Genomic DNA, 27,384 nt, shown 5'->3' with positions numbered 1-27,384 from the left:
CGTTTATTGTGCTGGTGGGTAAGCAATGATAAATCTCGTGTATCCTCTGTTGGGGAAGAGGCAAGGTACCATGGTTCAGGTGCAGCATGTGTGGTCAGGGGTGAGTGGAGTGTGGGGTGATCAGTGGAGGTCTCTATGGCCCCCAGAGGAGGCAGATCCCTAATGGAGAGTGTCCTTGTGTCCGTCAGGATACGCCATGTAGGTATTTTAGAGGTTGGCATGGAGGAGATGGATCCTTTCGACCAGAGAATCGGACTTATGGCTCCTCACATGCATCCGGAGTAGGACCGGCCCTGGGGATGTCAGCCACACTGGCAGTGTTTTCCCTGTCGCAGATTTCCTGGGAAAGGAAAACATACATTCATGTGGTGTGGCATTCGTGGCAGTGCATAGAAGGGACGATGGAGTGGGGCACCTATGGTGGGACCTGTTGCCAGCAGGAGACTGGGAGTCCCCTAGATCGCAAGGCCAGGAGGACATCCTTCCAGACCGTGGCATTCTCCCTTTCCACCTGTCTGTCTCCTGGGGATTGTAGCTAGTTGTTCCTCTCATGGCAATGCCCCTGGCCAACAGGTACTGGCGCAGATCGTCACTCATAAAAGAGGATCCCCGGTCACTGTGGATACAGCTGGGGAGGCAGAATAGAGTGAAGAGATTGCGTAGGGACTTGACGACTATGGCAGCTACATCGGAGCAGGGGATGGAATGCAGTAGTATTCATCAATGACATTGAGGAAATATCTATGGAGGGCAGGGGTCCTTTAAAATCAACACTGAGGTGCTCGAAGGGGCAGGTGGCTTTTATCAACTGCACCCTGACAAGCTGGTAGAAGTGTGGTTTGCACTCAGTGCAAATCTGGCAGTTCTTGGTAATGGATCTGATCTCTTCGATGGAGTACAGCAGGTTGCAAGCTTTGATGAAGTGGAAGAACCTGGTAGCTCCAGGATGGCAGAGATCATTATGGAGGATTTGCAAACAGTCAGTCTGCACATGGGCACAGGTCCTGCACATCAGAGCGACCGATGGCTCATGAAGTTTCCCTGGCTGCTATATCATAATTGTAAGTCGATAGTTCAATTCTCCACCTCAGTATCTTGGTTTTTTTAAAATTTTGCCATGCTGCTGGTTGTTAAACATGAATGCAACTGCATGTTAGTCAGTTAGCAGGATAAATCGTTTACCAGTCAGGTAATGGCACTAGTGCCGCACTGCCTCGACAATGGCTTGGGCCTCTTTCTCGACCGAGGAGTGTCAAATTTTGAGGCCCTGTAGGGCACTGGAAAAGAAAGCAACTGATCTGCCTGCCTGGTTAAGAGTGGCAGCCAGGGCAAAGTCTGACGCATTGCTTTCCACCTGGAACGGGGTGGATTCATCCACAGCATGCATTTGGTCTTGGCATGTCTGCCTTGATGCAGTTGAAGGCAGCACAAGCTTCTGCCATCAGAGGGAAGGGTGTGGATTTGATGAGGGGGCAGTCCTTGTCTGCATAATTAAGGAACCATTGGGCATAATAACAGACAAACCCAAGGGAGTGGAAGTTCCAGGAGCGGCTGCATGCGGTCAGCATCTGGGCCAATGACTCTGTTCTCAATGACAAAGCCAAAGATGGGAAGGCGGGTTGTGTGAAATACACACTTGGCCTTATTATGCATGAGGTTGAGGAGCTTGACATTTTGGAGGAATTTCTGGAGGTTGGTGTTGTGGTCCTGCAGGTCACAGCCACAGATGGTGATGTTGTCAAGGTACGAGAAAGTGGCCCACAGCTCGTACTGGTCCATCTCCCATTGGAAGACCGAGACACTGCTCGTAACGCTGAAGGGGATCCACAGGAAATGGTAGAGGTGGCCATCTGCCTCAAACCCTCTGGATGGATAAGGACTGGTGATATGCTGACTTCAGGTCGATGGTTGAAAATATTACAGTACAAATTGCAGATATCTAAAGGCCTCACTTCTTGATTTCTCAACTGATGGGAGGGTAAACATCCTGTTTTTCTGGAGATAGTCACCCACCACCCCTACCTTCCCCCCACCCCCCCAAGTGGTATCATGCTTGTTCCAATGGAGACACTGGCTCATGAATCTTACTCAGCAGTTAACAGACATTGTCAAAGTGACTGCTGGTGTAGAATGCAAGAGACTATTTGTGTCTGAGGAGCCCAAGGGTTGTCCCTCCTCACCAAATGGAGCCCATGGCCTGTGGTGTCAAACTTGCAGCCTCCTGACTACGTTGATTTCCTGCTTTTCAGAAGAAAGGACTAGAGAATATGGAGTAGGGATGGGAAGGTGAAAGAGTGGGGATGTTTGCGTCACAGAAGAAATTATTGCAGGAGGAGGGAGACGCACATTAGAATTACTTTGGATGAGAACCAGATCAGTGTGGAATCTCCATTTGGGCTTGATGAAATGTTAATCCATGCTACAGCTGCCAGTGACAGCCTGTTATTATCTGTGCTATGAAAACATTACCAGTTTTTTAGTTTTGCATCTTTGTAAACTACAGAAATGCTAAATGGGGCTTTGTAAAAGTTTTTCTCCTGAAAATATTAAATAATTTTTTTTTTAAAAAAAAGAAATACCAAGTGGGACTAAACATCACTCTTTACCATTTATCATAAAGGGCATGAAGCTGAAGTGCTGCACTTGAACTGATCCTAATTATAAGGATTTAAATGTCAATTGTTCAAGACTTTAACAGAGTAACATCTTCCAGATGTAATTAATGGATGTGCATTTTGGTTGGTTTGGTTCATCCTTAGGGTAGAAAGATATCAAAGAGCAAAGCTGTTTCAAGTACTGCACAATTGTCCTTAGAATACCTTGGATAAGGTCCTCTCCACAAACATACATTTGAATTCCCCAAGTAGCACAATTAATTAATTTGCTTGCAGTTGAAATATACAAGGCCACTAGCTTTTATTTTAAAATTGACCTTTGCACATTGCGTATCTCAGAATTTGTTACTGCCAGTTTACTGCAAGACATTCACCAACATCCAGGCCAAAGCAGCCTGCTTAAATGTCACCTCATGCAAGTTTGAAGCATTCAGAATGTTGAACTATCCCATCCAGTAGGAAATTAAAGTTCTTCAACAGTCAAGATACAGGTACCAAAGCTTACTGTAGGAATGATAATGAACCAAAATGTACTGCATTGATCCCATGTGGCAGATTAATCCTCAAATAACTTAAAGTGCCCTGAATAATTGCTTTCACATCTGTTCTGATTGTTACTATCTAGAATGTGATGCAGGAGCAGGATAATGAACAATGCAAGGCATTTCCTGAAGATGTGGAGGCCTCCCAGGTACAGATCCAACTTCTAACCCTAATTCCTTTGGTACATCTGTCAGCTTTGTGGTTGAGTTGCATATTCAGTGTTATGTGTAGAATTATGTAAGAAATCAAGGGGAAGAGGCTCAGGTTATTGCATCTGTCTCAAAGCTGATAACATACCCACGAATTAATATTATTGCATTGCTTTATCTGCCTGTCCACCATTTTATTTTATTTTTTTATTTACAACATGGTAGATGATGATTCTGGCCATTGAGACACTTGCCACCCAATTAACCTACAACCCTGTTCATTTTGGAGGGTGGGAAGAAACCGAAGCACCCGGGGAAAACCCATGCAGCTTCATGGAGAGAAAATAGAGACACCTTACAGACGGCACCAGATTAAAATCTGGGTCGTTAGCACTGTACAAGCATGATGCAAACCACGAGTTCAGGTGGGAATATAGCTCTTGCAGGAAAATATGTCTGATCTCTCTGGTCAGCTTCTTTATTCAGTATTGGAATGTCAATGTTATTGGGAAGGTCATCTTCTTTGAGACCCCCTTTACTCTCACCTTTGTTTGAATGTCTTCATCTTTGGCGTGGTGTCAATTCTTGACTGCTGCCTAGCTCCTTTGAGATACAATTGTTCATGAGAGATTTGACTTGTGTGCCTTTTGAAAGGTCTCAGTTCCTTCAGTGGTTATTGAGCCAGCATCAAATAATGAAGAGGAAGATGGTCAAGGCTCTTCAGTGAATGACACTATGAATGTGCAGGAGGTGGATGAGATGCCAGCTACAGAAGTGAGTTCATCTCCAGCCCCCAGTACAAAGGAACAGACAGAGGAAGTGGGAAGAGCAGGCGATGATGAACAAGAAGTCCATGCAGAAAGTACCAGTGGCCCTCAGCAAAAGAATACCCCAGAGGTTGAAGCTGCCAAGTCACAGACCATGCCCCCAGGTTTCATGTACAAGGTAGGATTTGCTTATCATTTCTAACATTCAGCCTGAAAAAGCTTTTTCTAAAAAAACACAATGAAGATTAATCACCACTTACAGGGGACTTGTTCTTCTTGTTCAATTCAGTTTGTTTCCTCAATTATTTGATCCCCTCCCCAGTTCAGGCTGGAATAGAGCTCTACAGGAAAAAAAAATTCTGATCTCTCTGCTCAGCTTCTTTATTGTATTGGAAGGTCAATGTTACTGAGAAGGCTGGCATTTTACCATCTCAGCAATCCTTTGAGAAGTTGCTGAGGAATCACCTTCTTGAGCAGCTGCAGTCTTTATACTGAAGGAATTCCTACAACTCAGTATGTTCTGTAAATCTGACTGCAAGGGTGAAGGATTAGTGATTTTCTTCCAAGACGGTGATTAATTTGAAAAGAACTTCAGTGTACCCTTTTCCACTATCCTGGAGGTGGAAGAGATTCGGAACATATTGCTGAAGGAGCCTTGGTGAGTTACTGCAGTGTATCGTGTCGATGAATCATATTAGAGAGCCTGTGGTTGAGAAAGTGAATATTTAAAGTGGTGAATGAGGTGACACTGGCCTGGATGTTGGTGAATGTCTTGAGGTGTTACCTAATCTGCACTTATTCAGGTAGGTAGGGAATATTCCATCTTATAAATGGGAGACAAACAGTGAGTTACTCTTCAGAACACATCCAGACATTCTGTCACTTAATCCTCAACCACAGGTAAATAATACTTTTTATTTAACCAAAACCTTTATTTTTAAAAATCTTATTATTTCTGGGTGGCCTTTCCTGCTGCACAAACCACCTGTATCTGTGTCGTCAGCAACATAACATTCCAGGCAGGATAACATTTCACTGTTGATTTCCCTGCTTGGCCCAGAGTTACAGAGGCCAGAGATCAAAGGTCTCTTTAAGGCTTTAAATTAACTTGAGGGAAGAAATAGTTGAAATGCCAGGAACCTCAGTAAATCAAAGTGAAAGATCTATGGTATAGTTAGTGAAGCAATGAATGAAAATCAGAGCTGGTCAAGAAGTGTTAGAAAAAGAAGCGTGCAGCAGAAATTGGAACTGAAGTAACAATTGTAAAACGTCAGTGTGAGGCTCTTTATCTGAATGCACACATTTGTAACAAGGTGGATGAGTCAATACAGAAAGGGAAATGAATGAGTTTGAACGGCTATTGAAAGATGACCAAGACTGGGAGCATGGGTAAAAAGTAGTATTGTTAATCAATTAAAATATTCGTGTATTGCTGAGATGTAATATAGGTGTAGAGGATGTGGAATCTGGATGGGAATCGGAAGGGAAATAAAAATATGTGGGAGTGGTCTATGGTCACCCAAAATGTTGCCTAATGGCAGAAGAAAGCATGAAGGGGTAAAATTCCAAAGGTACGTGAGATGGGAAATCCAATTGTTGTGGGTAATTTTAATTTGCATTTTAATTTGGCTGATCAAATTGACAAGGGCGCTGTAGAATAGGAATTTGTGGTTGCATCAAGAATTATTTTTAGGGGGAGGAGTCACGTGATGGAGTAGTGGCCGGACGGTGAACTCCAGCCCTCTCCAGAAAAGTCGGGAAAAACAAGGGAAAACACAAAGGCACAGAAATAATAGTTAAAGAAAAGTGAGTATAAAGGTGGAAAGAAGATGGCGACAAAAAAAGAAAAATCAAAATCAACGGTAAGAAGAGAGGAAGAGAAGACAACGGAGAAAGAAGGAGAAGGCCTTACCTGTCCGAAGAGGCCCGCTGTGGAGAGAGAAGCCCGCTTCCTCAGGTCGGTAGAAATAGGACTACAAAAATGGCTCGCTGAGCCGAGTAAAAGTGCGCAACCGCGCATGAAAAAAAAACACACCGACGGGAGGGGGGACCAGCTGGGGAGTCGATCTCCACAGCCGGCAACGACAGCTGCAGAACACCTGCAGCAAGAAGAGAACACAGAAGACAATGGAAACAAGAAAGAAGAGAAGAAAAGGGCAACAAAGAAACAACAGATGGCCAACCCAGAGGAAGAAGAAGAGGAAGAGTACAGTGAAATAGAAGAAGAAGGGAAAGGCAAGATAAAGGATATACTTTCTCTTGTTAGAGGATACATGGAGTCATTTAAAGAATGGCAGACATAGGAATTTAATGATTTAAGAAGAAGAATAAACAACACAGAAGAGAAAATGAACAAAATAGATATGACCTTAACAGAAATGGGAAAGAAAATGGACAAGATGGAAGAGCGGGCAGTAGCAGCAGAAATGGAGGTAGAAGACTTAAAAAAGAAATTGGAGGAATCTAATAAAAAAGCTATAGAGACACAAGAACTGCTAGCTCAAAAAATAGATATAATGGAAAATTATAACAGAAGAAATAACATAAAGATAGTGGGCCTTAAGGAAGATGAAGAAGGCAAGAATATGAGGGAGTTTATAAAAGATTGGATCCCTAAGACCCTAGGATGTCCAGAACTACAGCAAGAAATGGAAATAGAAAGGGCACATAGAGCATTGGCCTCTAAACCACAACCACAACAAAAACCAAGATCTATTTTAGTAAAATTCCTAAGATATACTACAAGAGAAAAGGTACTGGAGAAGACAATGGAAAAAGTAAGAGAGGGCAACAAACCACTGGAGTATAAAGGGCAAAAAATCTTCATTTATCTAGATATAAGTTTTGAACTCCTAAAGAAGAGAAAGGAGTTCAATACAGCAAAGGCGATTTTATGGAAGAAAGGGTATAAATTTATACTAAAGCATCCAGCGGTATTGAAAATATTGATTCCAGGACAACAAAACAGACTATTCTCGGATCCAGAAGAAGCACGAAAATTTGCAGAACAATTCCAAAAATAGACTGAGGGATGAAGACGGGTAATGAGAGAAAAAATGATCACGATTGATATGTATGTGGGTAAAGAGGTATAAGAGTGAATAGATACAATGTGCATACGTGAATGTATCTGTACTTAGAAGAAAATATTGATAGTATAGACAAGAATTAATAAGGGAAGGTAATGGAATAGAGAGAATAAGGAGGGAATTAAAAGAGTGACCTTTGTTACATATGAAAAGCGAAATCTTTTCTGGGGGGGGGCTGGGTGGGAGGGAATAGCGGTCACTGCAAAATCAGTTGACGCTTGCGAGTGAATTCGCAAACCCAAATGGAGAGGGGAGATGTGGTTGTCCGACAAGGGATAAAGGACAACTCAGGAGGGGAAGGGGAGATTGGGGATAAAGAAGATATAAATAGGAGAATAAGGAAAATGTTTGATGTTGTAGGAATGTTGTCTTATAAAGAGTTTAAAATAAGAAAACAGAAATGGAAAAGGAGGAAAGGTAATGATGGAAAAACGGAAAGAGAAGATAAACAAAGTATAAAATGGCTACACTGAACTATATGACTTTAAATATTAATGGAATACATAACCAAATTAAAAGGAAGAAACTACTAAATTTACTGAAAAAGGAAAAAATTGATATAGCATTTATCCAAGAAACACACTTAACTGAATTGGAGCACAAGAAATTAAAGAGAGATTGGGTAGGACATGTAACAGCAGCATCGTATAATTCAAAAGCAAGAGGAGTGGCTATATTAATTAGTAAAAATGTGCCATTTAAAATAGAAAAGGAAATAATAGATCCAGCAGGGAGATATGTTATGATAAAATGTCAGATATATTCGGAGTTTTGGAATCTACTTAATGTATATTCACCTAACGAAGAAGATCAAAAGTTTATGCAAGATATCTTTTTGAAGGTAGCTAATACGCAAGGGAACATACTAATAGGAGGGGATTTCAACCTGAATTTGGATTCAAATATGGATAAAACGGGGAAAAAAATTAACAGAAAGAACAAAGTAACCAAATTTATAATTAAATCAATGCAAGAAATGAAACTTTTGGATATATGGAGGAAACAAAACCCAAAAGAAAAGGAATACTCATACTACTCGGCTAGACATAAAACATACTCAAGAATAGACCTATTTTTGTTATCAGCTAGTATGCAGGATAGAGTAAGAAAAACAGAATATAAAGCTAGAATACTATCGGACCATTCACCCTTAATATTGACAGTAAAGCTAGAGGACATCCCTCCAAGACTGTATAGATGGAGATTAAACCCCATGCTACTTAAAAGACAGGATTTTAGAGAATTTATTGAAAAACAATTAAAAATGTATTTTGAAGTAAATACGGAATCAGTGGAAGATAAGTTTATACTATGGGATGCAATGAAAGCATTCATTACAGGGCAAATAATAAGTTATGTAACCAAGATGAAGAAGGACTATAATCAGGAAACAGAGCAGTTGGAAAGGGAAATAGTAAATATAGAAAAAAAATTAGCAATGAAGGAAGATACAACTAAAAGAAGAGAATTGGCGGATAAAAAAATAAAATATGAAACATTACAAACATATAAGGTAGAGAAGAATATAATGAAAGCAAAACAGAAATATTATGAACTAGGTGAAAAAACGCACAAAATCCTAGCATGGCAGCTTAAGACAGAACAAGCTAAGAAAATGGTATTGGCATCAAGGAAAAAAGACAAACAAATTACATATAATCCAAAAGAAATTAAGGAAAACTTTAGAGAATTCTATGAACAATTATACCGAACTGAAAACGAAGGGAAAGAAGGGAAAATAGATGAATTTTTGACTAAAATTGAACTACCAAAACTACAAATAGAGGAACAAAATAAATTAACAGAACCATTTGGAACAGTAGAAATACAAGAGATAATAAAAAAATTACCAAATAATAAGACACCAGGGGAGGATGGATTTCCAATAGAATTCTACAAAACATTTAAAGACTTATTAATTCCGCCCCTCCTGGATGTAATCAACCAGATTGATGAAACACAAAGCTTACCAGATTCATGTAAAACAGCAATAATTACAGTAATACTAAAACAAGGGAAAGATCCACTCTCACCAGCGTCATATAGACCAATATCTTTGCTAAACACAGATTATAAGATAATAGCTAAACTATTAGCAAACAGATTAGCAGAACAGGTACCGAAAATGGTAAATTTAGACCAAACTGGATTTATCAAAAAAAGACGCACAACAGACAATATTTGTAAATTTATTAACTTAATTCATGCAGTACAAGGAAATAAAGCACCTGCAGTAGCAGTTGCTTTAGACACAGAGAAGGCCTTCGACAGAGTAGAATGGAATTATTTGTTCAAAGTATTGCAAAAATTCAGTTTACCGGAGAAGTATATTAATTGGATTAAAGCATTATATAAGGGACCGTTAGCGAAAGTGATAGTAAATGGACATGTATCAAAGCAATTTAACTTAAGCAGGTCAACCCGGCAGGGATGCCCACTATCACCTTTATTGTTTGCGCTAGCTATAGAACCACTAGCAGAATTGATAAGAATAGATAATAATATAAAAGGAATAAAAATAAAAGACAAGGAATATAAAATCAGTCTATTTGCGGATGATGTTATAGTGTACTTAACAGAACCAGAACTATCAATAAAAGAATTATATAAGAAATTGAAGGAATATGGAGAAGTGTCGGGTTACAAGATAAACGTAAATAAAAGTGAAGCAATGCCTATGAATAATGCGGATTTCTCAAAATTTAAGATGGAATCTCCATTCAGATGGCAAATGCAGGCAATAAGATACCTAGGTGTACAAATAAACAAAAATCTAGGCCAATTACATAAACTCAATTATAATCCACTAATGAAAAAATTACAGGACGATTTAGAGCATTGGAAAGATCTACCACTAACACTAATAGGAAGGATAAACTGTATTAAAATGAACATTTTTCCAAGGATATTGTACTTATTTAAGGCATTGCCAATACAACTGACAGAAAAATTCTTCAAAGAGTTAAAGAAAATAATAAGGAAATTTTTATGGAGAGGGGGGAAACCGAGGATAGCACTAGATAAATTAACAGAATGGTATAAACAAGGAGGCTTACAATTGCCAAACTTTAAAAATTATTATAGAGCCGCACAATTAAGATACCTATCAGATTTTTATCAAACAAGGGAAAAACCAGACTGGACGAGATTAGAATTAGATAAAATAGGGGAAAAGATACCTGAACACATATTATATAAATGGGATGAAAAATTGGTACAACATAGAACTTCTCCAGTATTACATCATCTCCTCAATATTTGGAAGAAGATTCATGTAGAAAGAAATAAAACAAATTACCAATTACCAAAACTAATATTGATGCAAAATAAGCTACTCCCTTTTACAATAGATAACCTTTCCTTTAGAGAATGGGAAAAAAAAGGGATTAAAAGAATAGAAAATTGTTTTTCAGGAAGTAGATTCTTATCCTTTAAGCAAATGAGAGATAAGTACAATATAACTGGAGATACAGCGCTGGCATATTACCAACTGAGATCCTACTTGAAGGATAAATTAGGAAGCAATTTGAGTTTGCCAGAGGGAAGTAACCTTGAATATGTGATTACAGATACAATGTTAATCAAAAGATTTATAACAAATATGTATATTAAACTGCAAGAAAAGGAGAATGAGGAAACAAATGGTAAAACTAAACAAAAATGGGAACAAGATTTAAATATAAAGATGAAAAAGGAAATATGGGAGAATTTATGTTCTGGAACGATGAGAAATACAATAAATACGAGGCTACGTATGATACAATATAATTGGTTACACAAACTATACATTACACCTCAAAAGTTAAATAAATGGGACCCAACAGTATCTGATAGATGTTTTCGATGTAAAAAAAGAAATGGGAACAACAATTCATGCAATCTGGACATGTGAGAGAGTAGAAAAATTTTGGGAAGATCTCAATCAGATATTAAATAAAATAACAGAAAACAATATACCAAAGAATCCAGAGATCTTTCTCCTAAGTAACATAAAAAACAAAGAATTTGGAATTGATTTGGAGGATGCACAAAAAAGATTTGTTAAGATAGCCCTAGACGTAGCAAAAAAATGTATTATGTCAACCTGGAAATTGGAAGATAATTTGAAAATACAACAATGGTATATAGAAATGAATAAATGTATTCCATTAGAAAAAATAACATATAGTTTAAGAAATAATATTGAAATATTTGAACAAATATGGGAGCCTTACATTAAATACAATAGCGAAAACCTACCGGGGACAAATATTACCTAAGTTGATGGAAGGAGAAGGAAAGAATGGACTCAGTAGAATTTCTGGTGTATTTTTGTTGAATGACAACATTGTCTGACGGGTTTAATGCAACCTAGATTGTATACCTAAAATGGATGAGAGGGGGGGGTGGGGGGGGTGGCTTGGGAGGAGGGAGGGGGGGGGAGAAAAAGTCACTGTATATGTGTGAAAAAGAAAAAGTGTATATCATGGCTAATGTGATTTATGGTGTGAAAAATAAAAAATTTAAAAAGAATTATTTTTAGAAGCAAGACATAATGAAACTCACCAGTGAATAAGCTATGTGTTACGAGTTAGATCTTGTAGTGATCACCACATGGTAGGATTCCAGCTAGCATTTGAGAGTAAAAATATCAGGTCCAAAATCAGTCCCCTCAACTTGAAGAAAAGGCTGTTTCAAAAGCACAAAGGAAAAATTTGACTGAGAAATAGGTTAAAGGAAAATTTAGTTGAAGAGTAGAAGCTGATACTGGATCCTCATCAGAAAGGGAGACTCTCAATGAACAAGGTAAACAATACATGGTTAACAAAGGACGTCTAGTAAAAAAAAAATCACAAAATAAAGCATAAGCATTGGCAAAAAGCATCTTGTCGACCAGAGAAGTTAGTCACAGTGAAACATGAAAATAATTTGCGATTGTAGTAAAAGAAAATAAAATGCTGGTGAAACTTGAAGAGCAGCTCAGGCCCAAAATGTCGGTTACATATCTTTACCTCCAATAGACGCTGCAAGACCTGCTAAGTTCCTCCAGCATTTCTGTGTTTTTACTGCACAAGTCAATTCATTTTACCTAAACAGTTATTTGTGCCTCAGCCTCAGACTTTCGAAATCTGTTAGTGAACAGAACTTATTTTTCCCTTTACAAGAAAGTAAATATTACAGAAAGAACAAAATTGCATTAGTGTCTTCAATGAATGGATTATTTTTTAAATTTATTTTGCAACAGGGCAGCAAACATCCATAAGCAACCATGAGGCATTGCATGAGCAAATTGTTTTCAGTGATATTGCTCAAGCTAATAAGTATCTAAGACCCTGGAAGAACTTCCTTTTCTTATTAAAACGGTGAGGAACAGACAGAGCCAATCATCTAATCAATGGGACTCTGACCATCCAAAACATGTTCAGGTGGAGAATTTTCCATCATTGCTAAATCTAAATCTTGGACCTTGCTATCAAGCAGCTTTGTAGAAGTAAAATCAACATAACACTGCAGTGGTTCAAAATGGTTGCTTGCTATTACCTTCTTACGTGCAGTTAATCGTGAACAAGAAACGCTGGCCTTACAAATGATGCCAAGATCTCATAAAATCAATGATTAAAAATGGCTGAATTTTATGACTGAATTTTCCCACAGGTCCAAGCAGTCCATAACTTTGAAGCTGCCAATGAAGATGAACTTAACTTAGAGCGAGGAGACATTGTTTTAGTGATTCCATCTGAGACAATGGAAGACCAGGTAAATAAAAATGAGATAAAGAAAAAACCTACTTAATTTCCAGTGACATGTTTCTTTGTACTCTTTTGAGATAGTTATACAGTCTGAAACTGAAAGTTCATAAAACTTGGGGATCTACTGATTGGACAGTTTTGATTATTATTTATTTACTTATTCTTGTGCATGGGCAGGAAAGAAAAATGCCTCTTGATAAGGAATACGTGTTTAAAGATTTAGTGCAAAATGGTTGAAAAGGAATGTTAAATGTTTGCACTTTTCTTCAGTAGCTCACTTAGTTTTATATCAAATGATGGACAATTTGGTTAAAGTGTTTGGATCATTTTTTGGTATTAATGACACTAACCCATCTACTTTAGTCTCCCGTCATCAAGTATATTCACAAAGATGTTTACGAGATGTGTTCACTTTCAAGTGTACTATTGCTGCTCATTTATTCACGATCCCACAGAATCCTGATTAAATAGCTGGTTGATGGCAAGTGCTGAGAGCATTTTGGTGAGACCACAACTCCCTGAGATTTAACATAGCCATGGAAAAGGATAAAATCAGACAAAATGGCAAGTGCTTAATTGGGGAAGGACTAATTATGATGGGATGAGGCAGGAGCTAGCGAGAGTAAATTTGAAACAAACATTCAAGGGAGAAAGCACAAAGCTAATGTGGAGGCAGTTTAGGGATTACTTGTGCTGGGTTCAGGATAGGTTTGTTCCACTGGGACAAGGAAAAGGGAACCATGGTTGATGTGAGGCAGCGAGTGAAGAGGAAGCATATATTAGAAAAAGGAAGCAGAAAACAAGAAGGGCTCAGGAGAAGTATATGTTAGGCAGGAAGATATCTTATGAAAGGACAGGAGAGCTTGAAGGGAGCAGGAGAAGGCCTTGCTATGTAGGATTGAGGAGAATCCTAAGGTGTTCTGTGTATGTGAAGAACAGAAGGATGTTGTCAATGAAGGTGGGGCCTCTAAAGAATAAAGGGGGCAACATGTGCCTGGAGTCAGAGGAGGTCCTAAATGAATACTTCAGCATTCACAAGAGAAAAGGATCTTTATCAGGGTGAGGTATAAATGGAATAGTTTAAACACTTTTGAATCTTTTCCAGAGAGAATGGCTGGGGTGAGATGAGTTCTTTCATGTGTTGGCTTGTTTTCTAAGGCATCAGAAGATATGGATGGAATCAGTGGAAGGAAGATCTGTGTGATGAGCTGAACTGTGTTCACAATTAATTGCAGATTTTTGCAGACTTGGGCAGAGCAGCTTCTGTACCATGTAGTGATGCATCTTGACAGGATATTTTCAATGGTGCATCTGGAGTTGTTGTTGAGGATGCCAGGGTTATGCCAAATTTCCTCAAGCTCTTGGTTTGTGCATATTATCTAAATGCCACAAGAATTGTTTTCAGTTCTGGTTGCCTCATTATAGAAAGAAGGTGGATGTAAATGTTAAAACCTTGTGTTTTGACTCAATTAATCTTGTGCCTGTCTCTTTTAAGAGACTATTGTTTGTAGTGTTAGCAGAGTGACTATGATGTAATATGTCATAATATCTGCCCAGACTAATGACTTGCTCATTATTCTATGACATATGAAGGAAGCATGAGCACGAGAAATTTTCTTTCAATTTTTGTCACTAAATTTTTCTTTGTATCTCTTTAAATATTGTTATGCATCTCTTTAAAGGTTTTAGCTTCTTTACATCTCTATCATACAGTAGATACTCTGTTATTTATCGTAATGAAAGTCTTCATGTGAAGTTTTGCAAAATGTTATCTGTTTTATCAATGAATATTGAACATAAGGCAGCAGCCACAGAATTTGATTTATTGGATTAAAGAGATCAAAATTTGGAATATCATAGCTCATGCTTTTAGAAGATGTTACTTTCAATTAGGATATTAGAATAAGGAAAGTGTCGTCTATATTTTGATTCAAAGAAAAAATTAATTGTGAACTTTGTGTGGAAGAAAGCCTCATAAAATTTGTCTAAAAGAATTAACAACTTAATTTAAAGCCAGGCATCCAAAATGTATTAATAGAATATTCCAGAAACCATGAGAACCTGTCTGTGAATTGCGCATTGAAATTGAGCCAAGGTCTGGCCAGACATCTGTGACATTGAAAAGATAAACCAAAGCTTTGGCCAGAAGCACAGAAGTATGTTATGATAAACAACCAGATATAAGAAAGCTTGTGTGCATATCCACAGAGACAATTCAGCAATTCTGATAAGGGGGCCAAGATACAAAATCTGTTTACAGTTCCCAGGAACCAGAAGAAGCAAGGTTGCAGTGTGAAGAAACCAAGATGGATAAGAAGTCTCATTGGGCTAAAGACCTCGAGCAAACAGCTCCTCTCAAATAACTTTTTGGTTGTGAGATGAGCCAGCAAGGCAGACCAACAATGCTTGGCAGGAGGTTGGAGCCAATAGCCAAAGAAGAAATGGCTTCAACTACCAAGCAAGAAGAGGACTCTGTCAAGGCACTGCAGGCCTCATTAGCTGGCTTAAAGCTGAGTGGAAATGGAACAGATGAATGAATGTTGCAAAGTCCCATTGATGGTGTACCAAGTGAAATGCAAAAGTTAGAGAATTAATCAGTGGTATCTGAAAGCTCAGATATGAATCCTGATGACAGTATTTCCAAGGTTATGAGCGCAGGAAGATCTTCAAAGTCTTCAAAGGCATCTAGAGCAAGTACAGCTTCGCATGCTTCGAGCATATCAGCAATGCATGCTAAGGCACAAGCAGATTTAGCTACTGCCTGTGCACAACAACAGTGGTTTGAGAAAAGATATAGTTTAGAGGATAGGGAATTTCAAATCAGGAATCAGCAATTGGATCAAGAAGAGCAACTTAAAAGGTTACAAATGGTTCGAGAAGAACAAAATAGATTATGGAATAGGGAAAAGACTAGTCCTTGAGGAACAACGCACTATGAATATGGCCAAAGTGAAAGCACCAGCTCAGGCTTCTGCAAAATTTGTCACTCAAAGTGACATACCCAAAGGGTTAGCACATAACCTTCCAGCAGCATGATGGGTAACACAGCCAAAAGAAACAAATATACTTGAGCAAGGAGCCACGATTATTGCTGCGAATGCTCAAATGACAATGACCAATCTCATGGAAAAAGATAGTGACATTCATTCTCTCCAGAGCACACAATATATGGATCTTCCCGAAAGGAGGGTATTCCAAAAAAGATCAACCATGAGAGCTGATCATACTCAACCATTGATGTCTCTTCATGTTACTGGAGAGAACCAGCTACAAGTCAAGGATCTCCACCAATGCCATCACTTACAACCTAAGGATTCCCATCAACTCAAGGTCCTACACCCATTGGCACCAGTCCAAAATCCGTTTTCTCCATCCACCTTAAGACAACAAAGTGAAATCTCTGCTATGTTAGCACAGCAACAAGGTTCATACTGTTTACCTAAGAAGAAAATTCCAATTTTTAATGGAGATATGTTACAATATCTGACATTCATGAAATCTTTTGAACATATCATTGAAAGTAATACTAAAATCACTAAAGATTGTCTTTATTACTTGGAACAATACAGTGGATGACAGCCGACGGAGTTAGTCAAAAGTTGCCAATAAATGAATCCAGAACAAGGTTTTAAAAGGGCAAAAGAATTATTGCATCATCATTTTGACAATGAACATAAAATCACAAGGGCCCACATAGACAAGATTCTTTCTTGGTCAACAATAAAAGCATATGCACTCTTTCTGAGAGGATGTTGTAACGCAATGGGAATTAGTGTATATTTGCAAGAGCTGAATTTATTGCTAATTTGTCAATTATTATAAACAAATTGCCTTATAAGATGAAGGATTTATGGAGAATCAAAGTTGCAGAGCTTAAGATTCTTCTCGGAAGAGATACCACTTTTGAAGATGTTGTAGAATTTTTGGAATACCATGTGCATGTTAAAACTGTACCAGTTTCAGAAATATTAAGGATACTTCAATAGTTCCTAAAGATGTAAATAAGTCTAAGTCATTGTCTCAACAGAAACCAAAAGGAAATACCTTTGTTACTGCTGTGTCAGATACAACCACAGGAAAGAACAAGGAAACAAAGGAGAAGGAATTTCAGAATGTTCAGGAAAGCTGTTTGTATTGCAAAGATAAGCATGCTTTAGAAAGATTGGGGAAAAAGTCGCATCACGAGAAATTAATCTTTTTAAACAATGGAATATGTTTTGTTTGCTTGTGTAAAGGACACATCAGCAAAACTTGTAATAAGCGACTCAGTTGTGATATATGCAGTTTAAAACATTCCAAGTTACTGTATACTCAACCAAGTTAAGTTGAGAAGGAAGACAAACAATCTGAATCCAAAACGAAAGACACAGTCAGAGAGAATGCTTCAGCTTCGGTTCAAACAAACAGTCTTACTGGGCCCAGCGACAAAGTTCCTGTGTGGGTTAAAGCTAATAAAGGGAGCTTCATCCTGAAGACCTACGCATTTCTTGATCCACGAAGTACTGCATCATTTTGTACTGTTGAATCAATAAATAAAATTCATCTTCATAGAAAGAGATATCATAAAAGATCTTATTAAAGACAATGAATGATGAAAAAAAATTGAAACTAATGTAGCTTCAGGTTTACAGATTGCTGGATTGAATAGCAATGAATTTTGCGATCTACCAAATGTATATACTCAGAAGAATATGCCTGTGAATAAGGAGAATATTCCATATCTGGATGATATCAGCCAGTCGGCTCATCTAAAAGATATTTGCTTACCTAAGATTGATGCCAAAATCGAAATGTTAATTGGATTAGATGTACCAAAAGCTCTCGAACGTCTAGAAGTAGTCAAAATGACGGACCTTATGCTGTGAGAACATTACTTGGATGGACAATTAATGGCCCAATAGGAGGAAAATGAATAATGATCAGGAGACGTTGAACATGAATTTCCACAGAATTTCAGTTGTGAAATTTAATGATCTGTGGGAACAACAGTTTAAAATTGATTTTACTGAATGTTTCACAGATGTTCAAGAACCTTCAAAGGAGGATAAAATTTCTGGATTTAGTTTCAAATTCTGTTAAACATGATGATGCTCATTACTGTAGAGCATTACCTTTGAAGAAAAATTTGTATGCTTCTTCTTTCTTTTCTTTGGCTTGGCTTCGCGGACGAAGATTTATGGAGGGGGTAAAAAGTCCACGTCAGCTGCAGGCTCGTTTGTGGCTGACCAGTCCGATGCGGGACAGGCAGACACGATTGCAGCGGTTGCAAGGGAAAATTGGTTGGTTGGGGTTGGGTGTTGGGTTTTTCCTCCTTTGCCTTTTGTCAGTGAGGTGGGCTCTGCGGTCTTCTTCAAAGGAGGCTGCTGCCCGCCAAACTGTGAGGCGCCAAGATGCACGGTTTGAGGCGTTATCAGCCCACTGGCGGTGGTCAATGTGGCAGGCACCAAGAGATTTCTTTAGGCAGTCCTTGTACCTTTTCTTTGGTGCACCTCTGTCACGGTGGCCAGTGGAGAGCTCGCCATATAATACGATCTTGGGAAGGCGATGGTCCTCCATTCTGGAGACGTGACCCATCCAGCGCAGCTGGATCTTCAGCAGCGTGGACTCGATGCTGTCGACCTCTGCCATCTCGAGTACCTCGACGTTAGGGGTGTGAGCGCTCCAATGGATGTTGAGGATGGAGCGGAGACAACGCTGGTGGAAGCGTTCTAGGAGCCGTAGGTGGTGCCGGTAGAGGACCCATGATTCGGAGCCGAACAGGAGTGTGGGTATGACAACGGCTCTGTATACGCTTATCTTTGTGAGGTTTTTCAGTTGGTTGTTTTTCCAGACTCTTTTGTGTAGTCTTCCAAAGGCGCTATTTGCCTTGGCGAGTCTGTTGTCTATCTCATTGTCGATCCTTGCATCTGATGAAATGGTGCAGCCGAGATAGGTAAACTGGTTGACCGTTTTGAGTTTTGTGTGCCCGATGGAGATGTGGGGGGGCTGGTAGTCATGGTGGGGAGCTGGCTGATGGAGGACCTCAGTTTTCTTCAGGCTGACTTCCAGGCCAAACATTTTGGCAGTTTCCGCAAAGCAGGACGTCAAGCGCTGAAGAGCTGGCTCTGAATGGGCAACTAAAGCGGCATCATCTGCAAAGAGTAGTTCACGGACAAGTTTCTCTTGTGTCTTGGTAGAGCATTACCTTTGAAGAAAAATTTGTATGCTAGATAGTAAAATAATTGCAGAACAGTGCATGCTGAATTTAAAGAGAAAATTCAAGAGAAATTCTTCCTTTCATTTGGAATATACAAATGTCATGTTGGCCATGATAGCCAAGGATTACATAGAAACAGTATCAGGAGATATCTTTGAACGTAAAGATGGTTAAAAAAAATGGTATTTACCTCATTATGGAGTTATAAATCACAAAAGGACAAACCACAAAGTATTTGATTGTGGAACATCATTTCAAGGAGTTTCATTGAATTCTTTAATAGATGTTCTGATAAGATTTTGTAAAGAGCCTATTGTAATTGCTGCAGATATTGAAGTGATGTTTCATCAAAAGTACCATCAGAAGATAGTGATTTTTTTTAAACGATTGTTATCGTGGCCTAATGGAGATTACAGTAAAGACATAATTGAAAATACAGAATGACAGTTCATCTATTTGGAGCACCTTCATCACTGACTTGTGCAAATCTGGCTCTCAGGAAATGTGCTGAAGATAATGAGAAACAATTTAGTTCTCAAGCTACAAACATCATCAGAAATAATTTCTATGTTGATGATTGTCTTACTTCAGTAGTTTCAGATGAAGAAGCAATAGATCTTTATCAAGAGTTAAAGGAGATCTGTAATGAAGGAGGTTTCTTTCTTACGAAATGGATTGGCAGCAATCGAGATGTGTTGGCTGTTATTCCTGAGGCAGAAAGAGCAAAGAAAATAAAACATCTTAATTTAGATCATGATGTTCTACCTGTCGACAGAATTCTAAGGGTGGTAATCTAATGGTGTGTTCAATCTGATGTTTTCAAATTCAAGATTGTTTTGAAGGAATGGTCTTTAATAAGAAAAGATATTATTTCGATTGTAAGTTTAATATATGATCCTTTGGCAATATCGGCACGTAGTATTAATAGCCAAGAAAATTCTGCAAGTATTGTGAAGAAGAAATCTTGGGATAAATTGGATTGAATCTTAAAATGTTAGAAAATTTTGAACTCAACATATATTTTAAACCAACAAATTTTGGAATTGTCACATTTGCTCAGTTACACCACTTTGCTGATGCAAGCGAAGGTGGTTTGGGTCCTGTCAGTTATTTAGTACTACAAAATATCCAAGAGCGAGTACATTGTGGATTTGCAATGGGAAAAGCCAGAGTGGCTCCATTAAAGCCAGTCACTATATCTCAAATGGAATTGACTGTCACAACTAAGGTGAGCAAAATGGATACTGTGTTAAGAAGAGAAATATAGATGGAGTTAAGACTGTTTTGGACTGATAGTACATCAGTGCTTAAATACTTTAATAACAAAACCACAAGGTTTTATTCCTTTGTGACTAACAAAATTAATGAAAGCAAAAAGGTTTTGCATGCTAATCAATGCAGACATGTTTAAACAGTGGATAATCCAGCTGACTTGGCTTCACGAGGATCAAAAATTCAATCTTTTCTGCAAAGAGCCAACACATGGGTGTCTGGTCCTCAATTTCTTTCACATCTCAAGAAGATTGGCCTCAAAATCCAGAAGAGTTAAAAGAACTTTCAATGGTGGGTCCTGAAATCCAAAACACTAATGTAAATACTATTCAAATATCTAATGAAAATGATCTGATCACTCAATTGTGATCATTCTTCATGGTTTTGTTTGAAAAAGGTAGTTAAAAACTATGCTTTTAAATCGTATCAACAATCTGAAGACTCAAAAGTGCTGTTACCTAACAGTTGATGAGTTGGCAAATATTAAATTGGAGATCATTCATTTTTGTTAGTAAAAGGTGTTTGATAGCAAGATATCAAAATTGAAGAAGAATCTGAATGTTACAAAAACAAGTCATGTTTACAAGCTAAATCCTATTCTTATATATGATGTATTGAGAGTAGGAGGAAGATTGGAAAAAGCAATCATGCTAGAAGTGAAACATCCAATTATATTAACAAAGAAATTTCATATTTCTTATTTGATTGTTCGATATATACATGAGAAAACAGGTCATGGTGGTTGTAATCACACTATCAGAACTACGACAGAAATACTAGATACTTGGTGCTTCAACATTGATCGAAAGAATTATATCAAAATGTATTAATTGTCAATGTGCAAATACTAAACCTGGACAACAAATGGTAGATTTGCCACAGGACAGAGCTTCACCTGATGAATCCACATTTGCAGATTTATTTTGGAAAAGATGGATTAAAGAATATCTTTCATTATTACAAGAATGACAAAAATGGTCTAATGCAATTTTGTATGCGGAGATATTGTAATTAACATGGACGATTCTTCACCAAGAAATTCTTGGTTGCTGGGGAAAATCGTGGATACAGTTCCAGACAAGAAATGTTTAATTCAGCAAGTGCGGATTAAAACCATGACTGGTTACCTAAATAGACATATTAATAAAATCTATCTTTTACAATAAGCTGAAAGTTTTGATTTCTAATCTTATACTCATCACATTTCCTTGTGTATCTATAATAATATATTAGCCACTAATGTCTATTATAATAATTAGGAGCCAGAATATAAAGGTTAAAATCTTGTTTTTACTCTTAATTTAAGAGCCTATTGTTTGTAGTGTTACCATAGTAACTATGATGTAATATGTCATAATATCCACCAGATTAAACTACTTGCTAATTATTTTTACGACGTGTGAAGAAAGTGTGTGCATGAGAAATTTTTCTTTGAGTTTGTCACTTTAAATTTTTCAGTGCTTCTCTTTAAAGGTTCAGGTTCTTGAAATACATTTTATATCTCTATCATACAGTAAATACTTCATTATTCATCATTATGAAAGTCTTAATGCCAGAGAGTTTGATTTATTGGATTAAAGAGATTGAAATTTGGAATATCGTTGCTCATGCTTTTGGAAGATGATACTTTGAAATGTGTCGTCTGTAGTGGAAGCTTTCGAGAAGGGTACAGATTTAACAGTATGTTTTTTGGATTAGAGGTCTTGTGAAGAAAAGTTACAACTTTTCTCTTTAGATTAACAGAGGATGGAAGGTGACTTCAAGGTGGAAAGATTATGAGAGACATAGATAGGGTGGACTGCCAGTACCTTTTCTCAAGGTGGCAGTGGCCAATACCCAAAGACACCTCTTTAAGATGAGGGGAAGAAAGTTTAGGGAAAACACCAGGGGTGTTTTAAACTTTCATGGGTGCCTGGAATTCATTGCCATGGTGATGGTGGAGGCTTGTGCATGTGGGGAGGGTTAGATTGATCATGGAGTAGGTTTATATAGGTTGCCACAACATTATGGGCCAAAGGACTTGTACTATGTTCTATAATTAACACTAATTGCAACTATGAACATTTATCCTTTGATATTTATTACCTTTTTTTGTCTTGGCAATTTGTGGTAATTTTTTTTTTTATTATTGTAGCTGGTACATATGATGTTGCAAGCCAAATACGTACTCCTGACTGGATTGGATCAAAGCTGTTTGTTTATTCATATTTTCACATTACTTTTTCAGGATGCTGGTTGGCTCACAGGTATCAAGGAGTCAGACTGGATACAACATGGTACTGTCAACAGTTCCAAAGGGCTTTTCCCCAAAAATTTCACTCAGCAATTGGAATAGATTTTGGCCACTGTGCATCTGTGTGGAAGTTATCAGAAAAAGCAGGACTCTGCTTCCTAAACCACATGGTCTCCCACAAGATGGTTGTTTCCTTGGATTTTTTTCAAAGGGTGATGCCAGAGATGAAAAGCTAATCTGGAAGGTTAAAAGCATCTAATGATCACAAACAATGAAGAGAGGCAGTGTATATTAACCGAAGACACAGGAAGCATGGCACTGACCTCAATGTATCTATTTTGAACAAACTATGGAGATGAATATGTATTTCTTTATCGACACTGTTTAATTATGTTTTTCTGGAGTTAATGATATTCCTAAATGCACCCCTTTCTAACAGTATAATGGTGGTGTAATCCTTCCGATTTTATGTTTTGCAGCACTGTACACTAAGTATATCTGTGGCAATGCATCACACTTCAGTCACCTTCCCAGTCAACTCTGTGTACTTATTAATCTTTGACTGAAAATTGTTTTATTCATATTCTTGCAGAGCTGAGGAACAGTGATGCAGTACAAAAGACTGCATTATGATGCACTCCTCAGCATGTGTGACACTGCCTGCTCCTGCCTCCAGCATTCTTGCTGGCTTTGTTTATGAACAAAGTTTAATGTTGCCAAATGAATCTGGGAAGCTGTGTTTGTCATGTATTGTGCGTTAAAGATTATTACATTCAGAATGATGTGCAAGGGAAGGGATAAGACTTCACCACCTCCTGGCCAGATAATCCTTTTTTCACTGTATTGTACACAAAAGAGGAATTTATAGGACATACAACAGGACAAATGCAAAGGTACAGCTGTAACAACAAAATAAGTTCAAAATTATGGATAAGGCATTGTAACCTAAGTATCGTATTGATGTGTGGTTGCTTGATTATTATTCTCCATTTCACTGCTCATGCTGGAATAAAGAAAATACTCAACAATGATACCATCAATGTCCTGTTATTTAAAGACTACAAACTAATCCGGTCTATGTCAACCAGCATCTTTTGGGTGAATTTCATCTTTACCATCTGCACTAGATGGGTATTATCTGGTGCTTCTGGATAATCTGCAGATTTTTTTTCATTTTGCTGCTCCATTTAGCAATACCAATACACAATCAGAAGACAAATTCTATCCTTAGAACATTCTTTTGCAAACTCTGTAAAACCTATTAACTGCCATTTTCTTGTCTTATTTAAAGGATAATCTAGCATGTTGTTTCTTTGAACTCATCTTTATCAAGTGACTTGTATCATCACCATAAAACCTGTTGAAATCAACTGTTATTAGGTCTCACATGCATTTATATAGCTCAAGCAACAATCTTATTTAGAGGCAATTTAAAATGGTCCAGAAATAAACTATTAAAAAAACTTTGCCACATGTAAAAGTTTTAAAATCTCATAGGGTTCAAGGCATTACCAAAAGTTAAAAGTGGTTGAAATAACCCGTAATTCTGCCAAATTTCATCATGGCAGCTGGAAAATATAATTTTATTTACCAAAATAAATTAGTAATGCCAGAGGATGATCCAAAAATAATATTTGCTTCAATAATATCCTTTGTGGAAAGAAACCTGCTCTCCTCAGCTAGTTTGACTTTTGTGGATCACCAGATACATAGCAAAGCAGTTGATTCTAAATTGCTCATCTCAAATAACTTGCCAAGAACAATTAGCAATAGGCAATAAACGTTAGTCTAGTCAGTTATTTGCACACCCCCTTGAAAAGTATTTGATTGCTCCCAACCTATGTCATATAAGGTAGGAGAACACTTTGGAGAGAAAGCAGGGAACCAGTGGCTACAGAATACAATGTTTAGGACTTTACCACCCCCACCCCCCTTAATTTGCCTCTGCGCTACAGTTTTAATTTGGTAATCAAACAATTCACGTGATTACAGTGCACTTTCCAGATTTTATTAAAGGGTATTTGTGTATATTTTGGTTTTAACATATAGAAATTATCGCACTTTTTAGACATAGTCCCCTCATTTCAGAGCACCCTAATATTTGGGTCATGGCAATAGTACGTACTGTACATTAGTCACATTTAATATTTTGTTGCATATCCCTTGCATGCAATGACTACTATAGTTTGTAATTCATAAACATCAACAGATGCTCTGCCAGGCCTCTATCTCAGCCATATTCAGCTCCTACTTGTTTTGGGAGCTTGTCCCCTTAGTTTTTTTCTTCAGTATATGGAAAGCATGCTTGAGGATTTAGATTAGGCGACTGACTTGGCCATTCAAGGATTTTCCAGTTTTACGATTTGAAAATCTCCTTTGTTGTTTTAGCAGTATGTTTGGGATCATTGTCTTGTAGGATGAAGCACTGTCAAATGAATTTGAAGGCATTTACTCGAACTTGAGTAGATGTTTCTATACCCCTCAGAATTCATTTTCCTACTGCCATCACCAGTTACATCATCATTGAAGAGAATTGCGCCAATACCTATGACAGCAATACAGGCCATAACACACCCATCTTTTACAGATGAGGTGGTATGCTTTGGATCTTGGTCATTTTCTTTGCACCTCCACACTTTGATCTTGCCATCACTCTGATGCAGGTTCATCTTGGTCTCTCTTCACAAGACCTTTTTCCAGAATTCAGCAGACTCAAATGCTTCTTGGCAAACTGTAATCTGGCCATCCTTTTTCTGAGACTAACTAGCGGTTTGCATCTTGCAGTGTAGTCTCTTTATTTCTGTTCATGAAGTCTTCTACAGACAGTAGTCATTGACACATCCACACCTGCCTCCAAAAAGCAGGTGTTTGGGGATTTTTCTACATTATGATGAGAATTCTTCTGACATCAGCAGTAGAGGTCTTCCTTAGCCTACCAATACCTTTGTGATTACTGAACTCACTAGTGCATTTTCTTCTTAATGATGCTCCACTTGATTTTTGTTCATCCTAAGGTTTGGGATATGTCTCTGACGATTTTATTCTTCTTTTTCAACCTCAATGGCTTCTTTGACTTTCATTGGCACAACTCTGGTCATGTTGAAAAATAGCAACTATAAACTCCAAAGGTGATCAAAAGCTTAAAGGCATGCTTATCTCTCTTATACTTGCACCAATGAAGCAATTAAACATACCTGTACTCACAAATACCTGTGAAGTCAAATGTCGCAAACATTATGGTTCCCTGAAATGAGGGTACAATAGAGTCCACACTAACCACAGACTTTCACCGAGGCCAAAGCCACCAATGACGGACTATCACCTAGGCTTCGGCCACCCTCCCATCCAAGCTCCTGCTGCCCCAACTGTGGTCTCTTGCCTAGGTCCCAGCTGGAAACCCATCAGAACATCTGACAAGCCAACCATGAACTCTTGCCTAGGCCCTGGCCAACTGCCTGCCCATCTGAGCTCCTGAAGCATCAAATTCTGATTTACCACTCGGTCCTGGCTACCCGCCCATCTGAGCTCCCGATGCCCCAAATGATGCAAGAACTTACCATGGTCAAAAGAAGCATGTGCTTAATAGCTGACCCCCTAAATTTTACTCTTAAAATTGGTCCATAAAATTCAACTATAGCACGACTATATCTAGTATGTATAATTTTTGATTACTGAAACTAGTACAAATTAGCAATTTAAAAACTACATATATGAAATATTATTACGTACATGCATTTCTTAATATATAAAATTTGAGTAACAAAATGTGCATGTAAGTGTAGAAATGTATATGTAATATTTTTTAATGTTTTGCAGTTCTCAAACATCTTAAGTTTATTGTATGTGGAGATTGTTTGGTCACCCCTGCTTCAAACCATCAAGAGCTTCAACAGAATATCTTATTTCCAAGTAGTAAAAGGGGAGTAACCACTAAATTTGACAAAAAAAGTATATATTTTTCTCTTTTACCTGCAATCCAATCCAGTAATTCCTCTAACAATGTGCTAGCCCCTATCATCTTCAACTTCTTCATCAATAATCTTCATTTCATATTAGATCAAGAATAGGTACTGTATGTTCGTTCACTCATGATTGCACAATGTTAAATTACTTTTGCAACTCCCTATAAAATGAAGCAGCATGATAAATGACTTATAACACATGACTCATTATGTGCATGGTTTCATAACTCCAAAGGAAATGGGCCAGACAATTTTTCTCAAGGAAAATATTTCAGAAACAATTGGGACTAGAGCAGTGGCTCTCAACCCTTTTTCGTCGTTTCCCCCCCCCCCCACCCCCTCACGTACCACCTTATGTAATCCCTTACTAATCACAGAGCACCTATGGCTAGTGTTTACTTAAGGTGGTAAGTGATCTCTTATTTTAATGGCGCATTGTGTCTATGCCTTTCTGTATTAATTTCATTTGCCAGTATTAATTCCATATCCCACTCAGCCCTCAACATACAAGTACTAGTTAAAATACCTTTTAAATATTCTTTCCTGGACCACCTCACCTCCTCTGGCAGCTCATTCCGGATGCCAACTACTCTGTGTGAAAAATTTATCCCTCAGCTCCCCATAATATCTCTCGCATCTTAAATGAATGTTCTCTAGTTTTAGATACCCCTAACCATGGGAAACAGATACTGGCTATCCACCCTTTCTATGGCTTATATACTTTTATCATGACATCTCCTAGCCTCTTTCACTTCAGGGAAATCACCTAGCCTACACAATCTCTCCTCATAATTCAAACCCTACAATCCAGGTAATATTCTTGCAATCA

General features: G+C 38.0%; 1 protein-coding gene across 5 annotated transcripts in view; it reads left to right on the top strand.

The window, feature by feature from the left end:
- amph (amphiphysin) overlaps positions 1-27,384 on the top strand; it is a 202,642-nt gene that overhangs the window by 164,648 nt on the left and 10,610 nt on the right. For 4 of the 5 annotated variants that reach the window (XM_069920633.1, XM_069920635.1, XM_069920634.1 and 1 more), the window contains 4 exons: positions 3,241-3,306; positions 3,962-4,252; positions 12,798-12,899; positions 22,588-23,624. In XM_069920633.1, the coding sequence (XP_069776734.1) occupies positions 3,241-3,306; positions 3,962-4,252; positions 12,798-12,899; positions 22,588-22,695 (567 nt within the window). In that variant the 3' untranslated portion in view covers positions 22,696-23,624. Of the gene's footprint in view, positions 1-3,240; positions 3,307-3,961; positions 4,253-12,797; positions 12,900-22,587; positions 23,625-27,384 lie in introns of those variants that run through there. The other variant, XR_011352088.1, reaches the window with a different exon arrangement.

The sequence above is a fragment of the Narcine bancroftii genome, chromosome 2 (assembly GCF_036971445.1).
Source record: "Narcine bancroftii isolate sNarBan1 chromosome 2, sNarBan1.hap1, whole genome shotgun sequence".
Lineage (NCBI taxonomy): Eukaryota > Metazoa > Chordata > Chondrichthyes > Torpediniformes > Narcinidae > Narcine > Narcine bancroftii.
The sequence above is the reverse complement of the archived record's forward strand: the minus strand, read 5'-3'. Positions and strand labels throughout refer to the sequence as shown.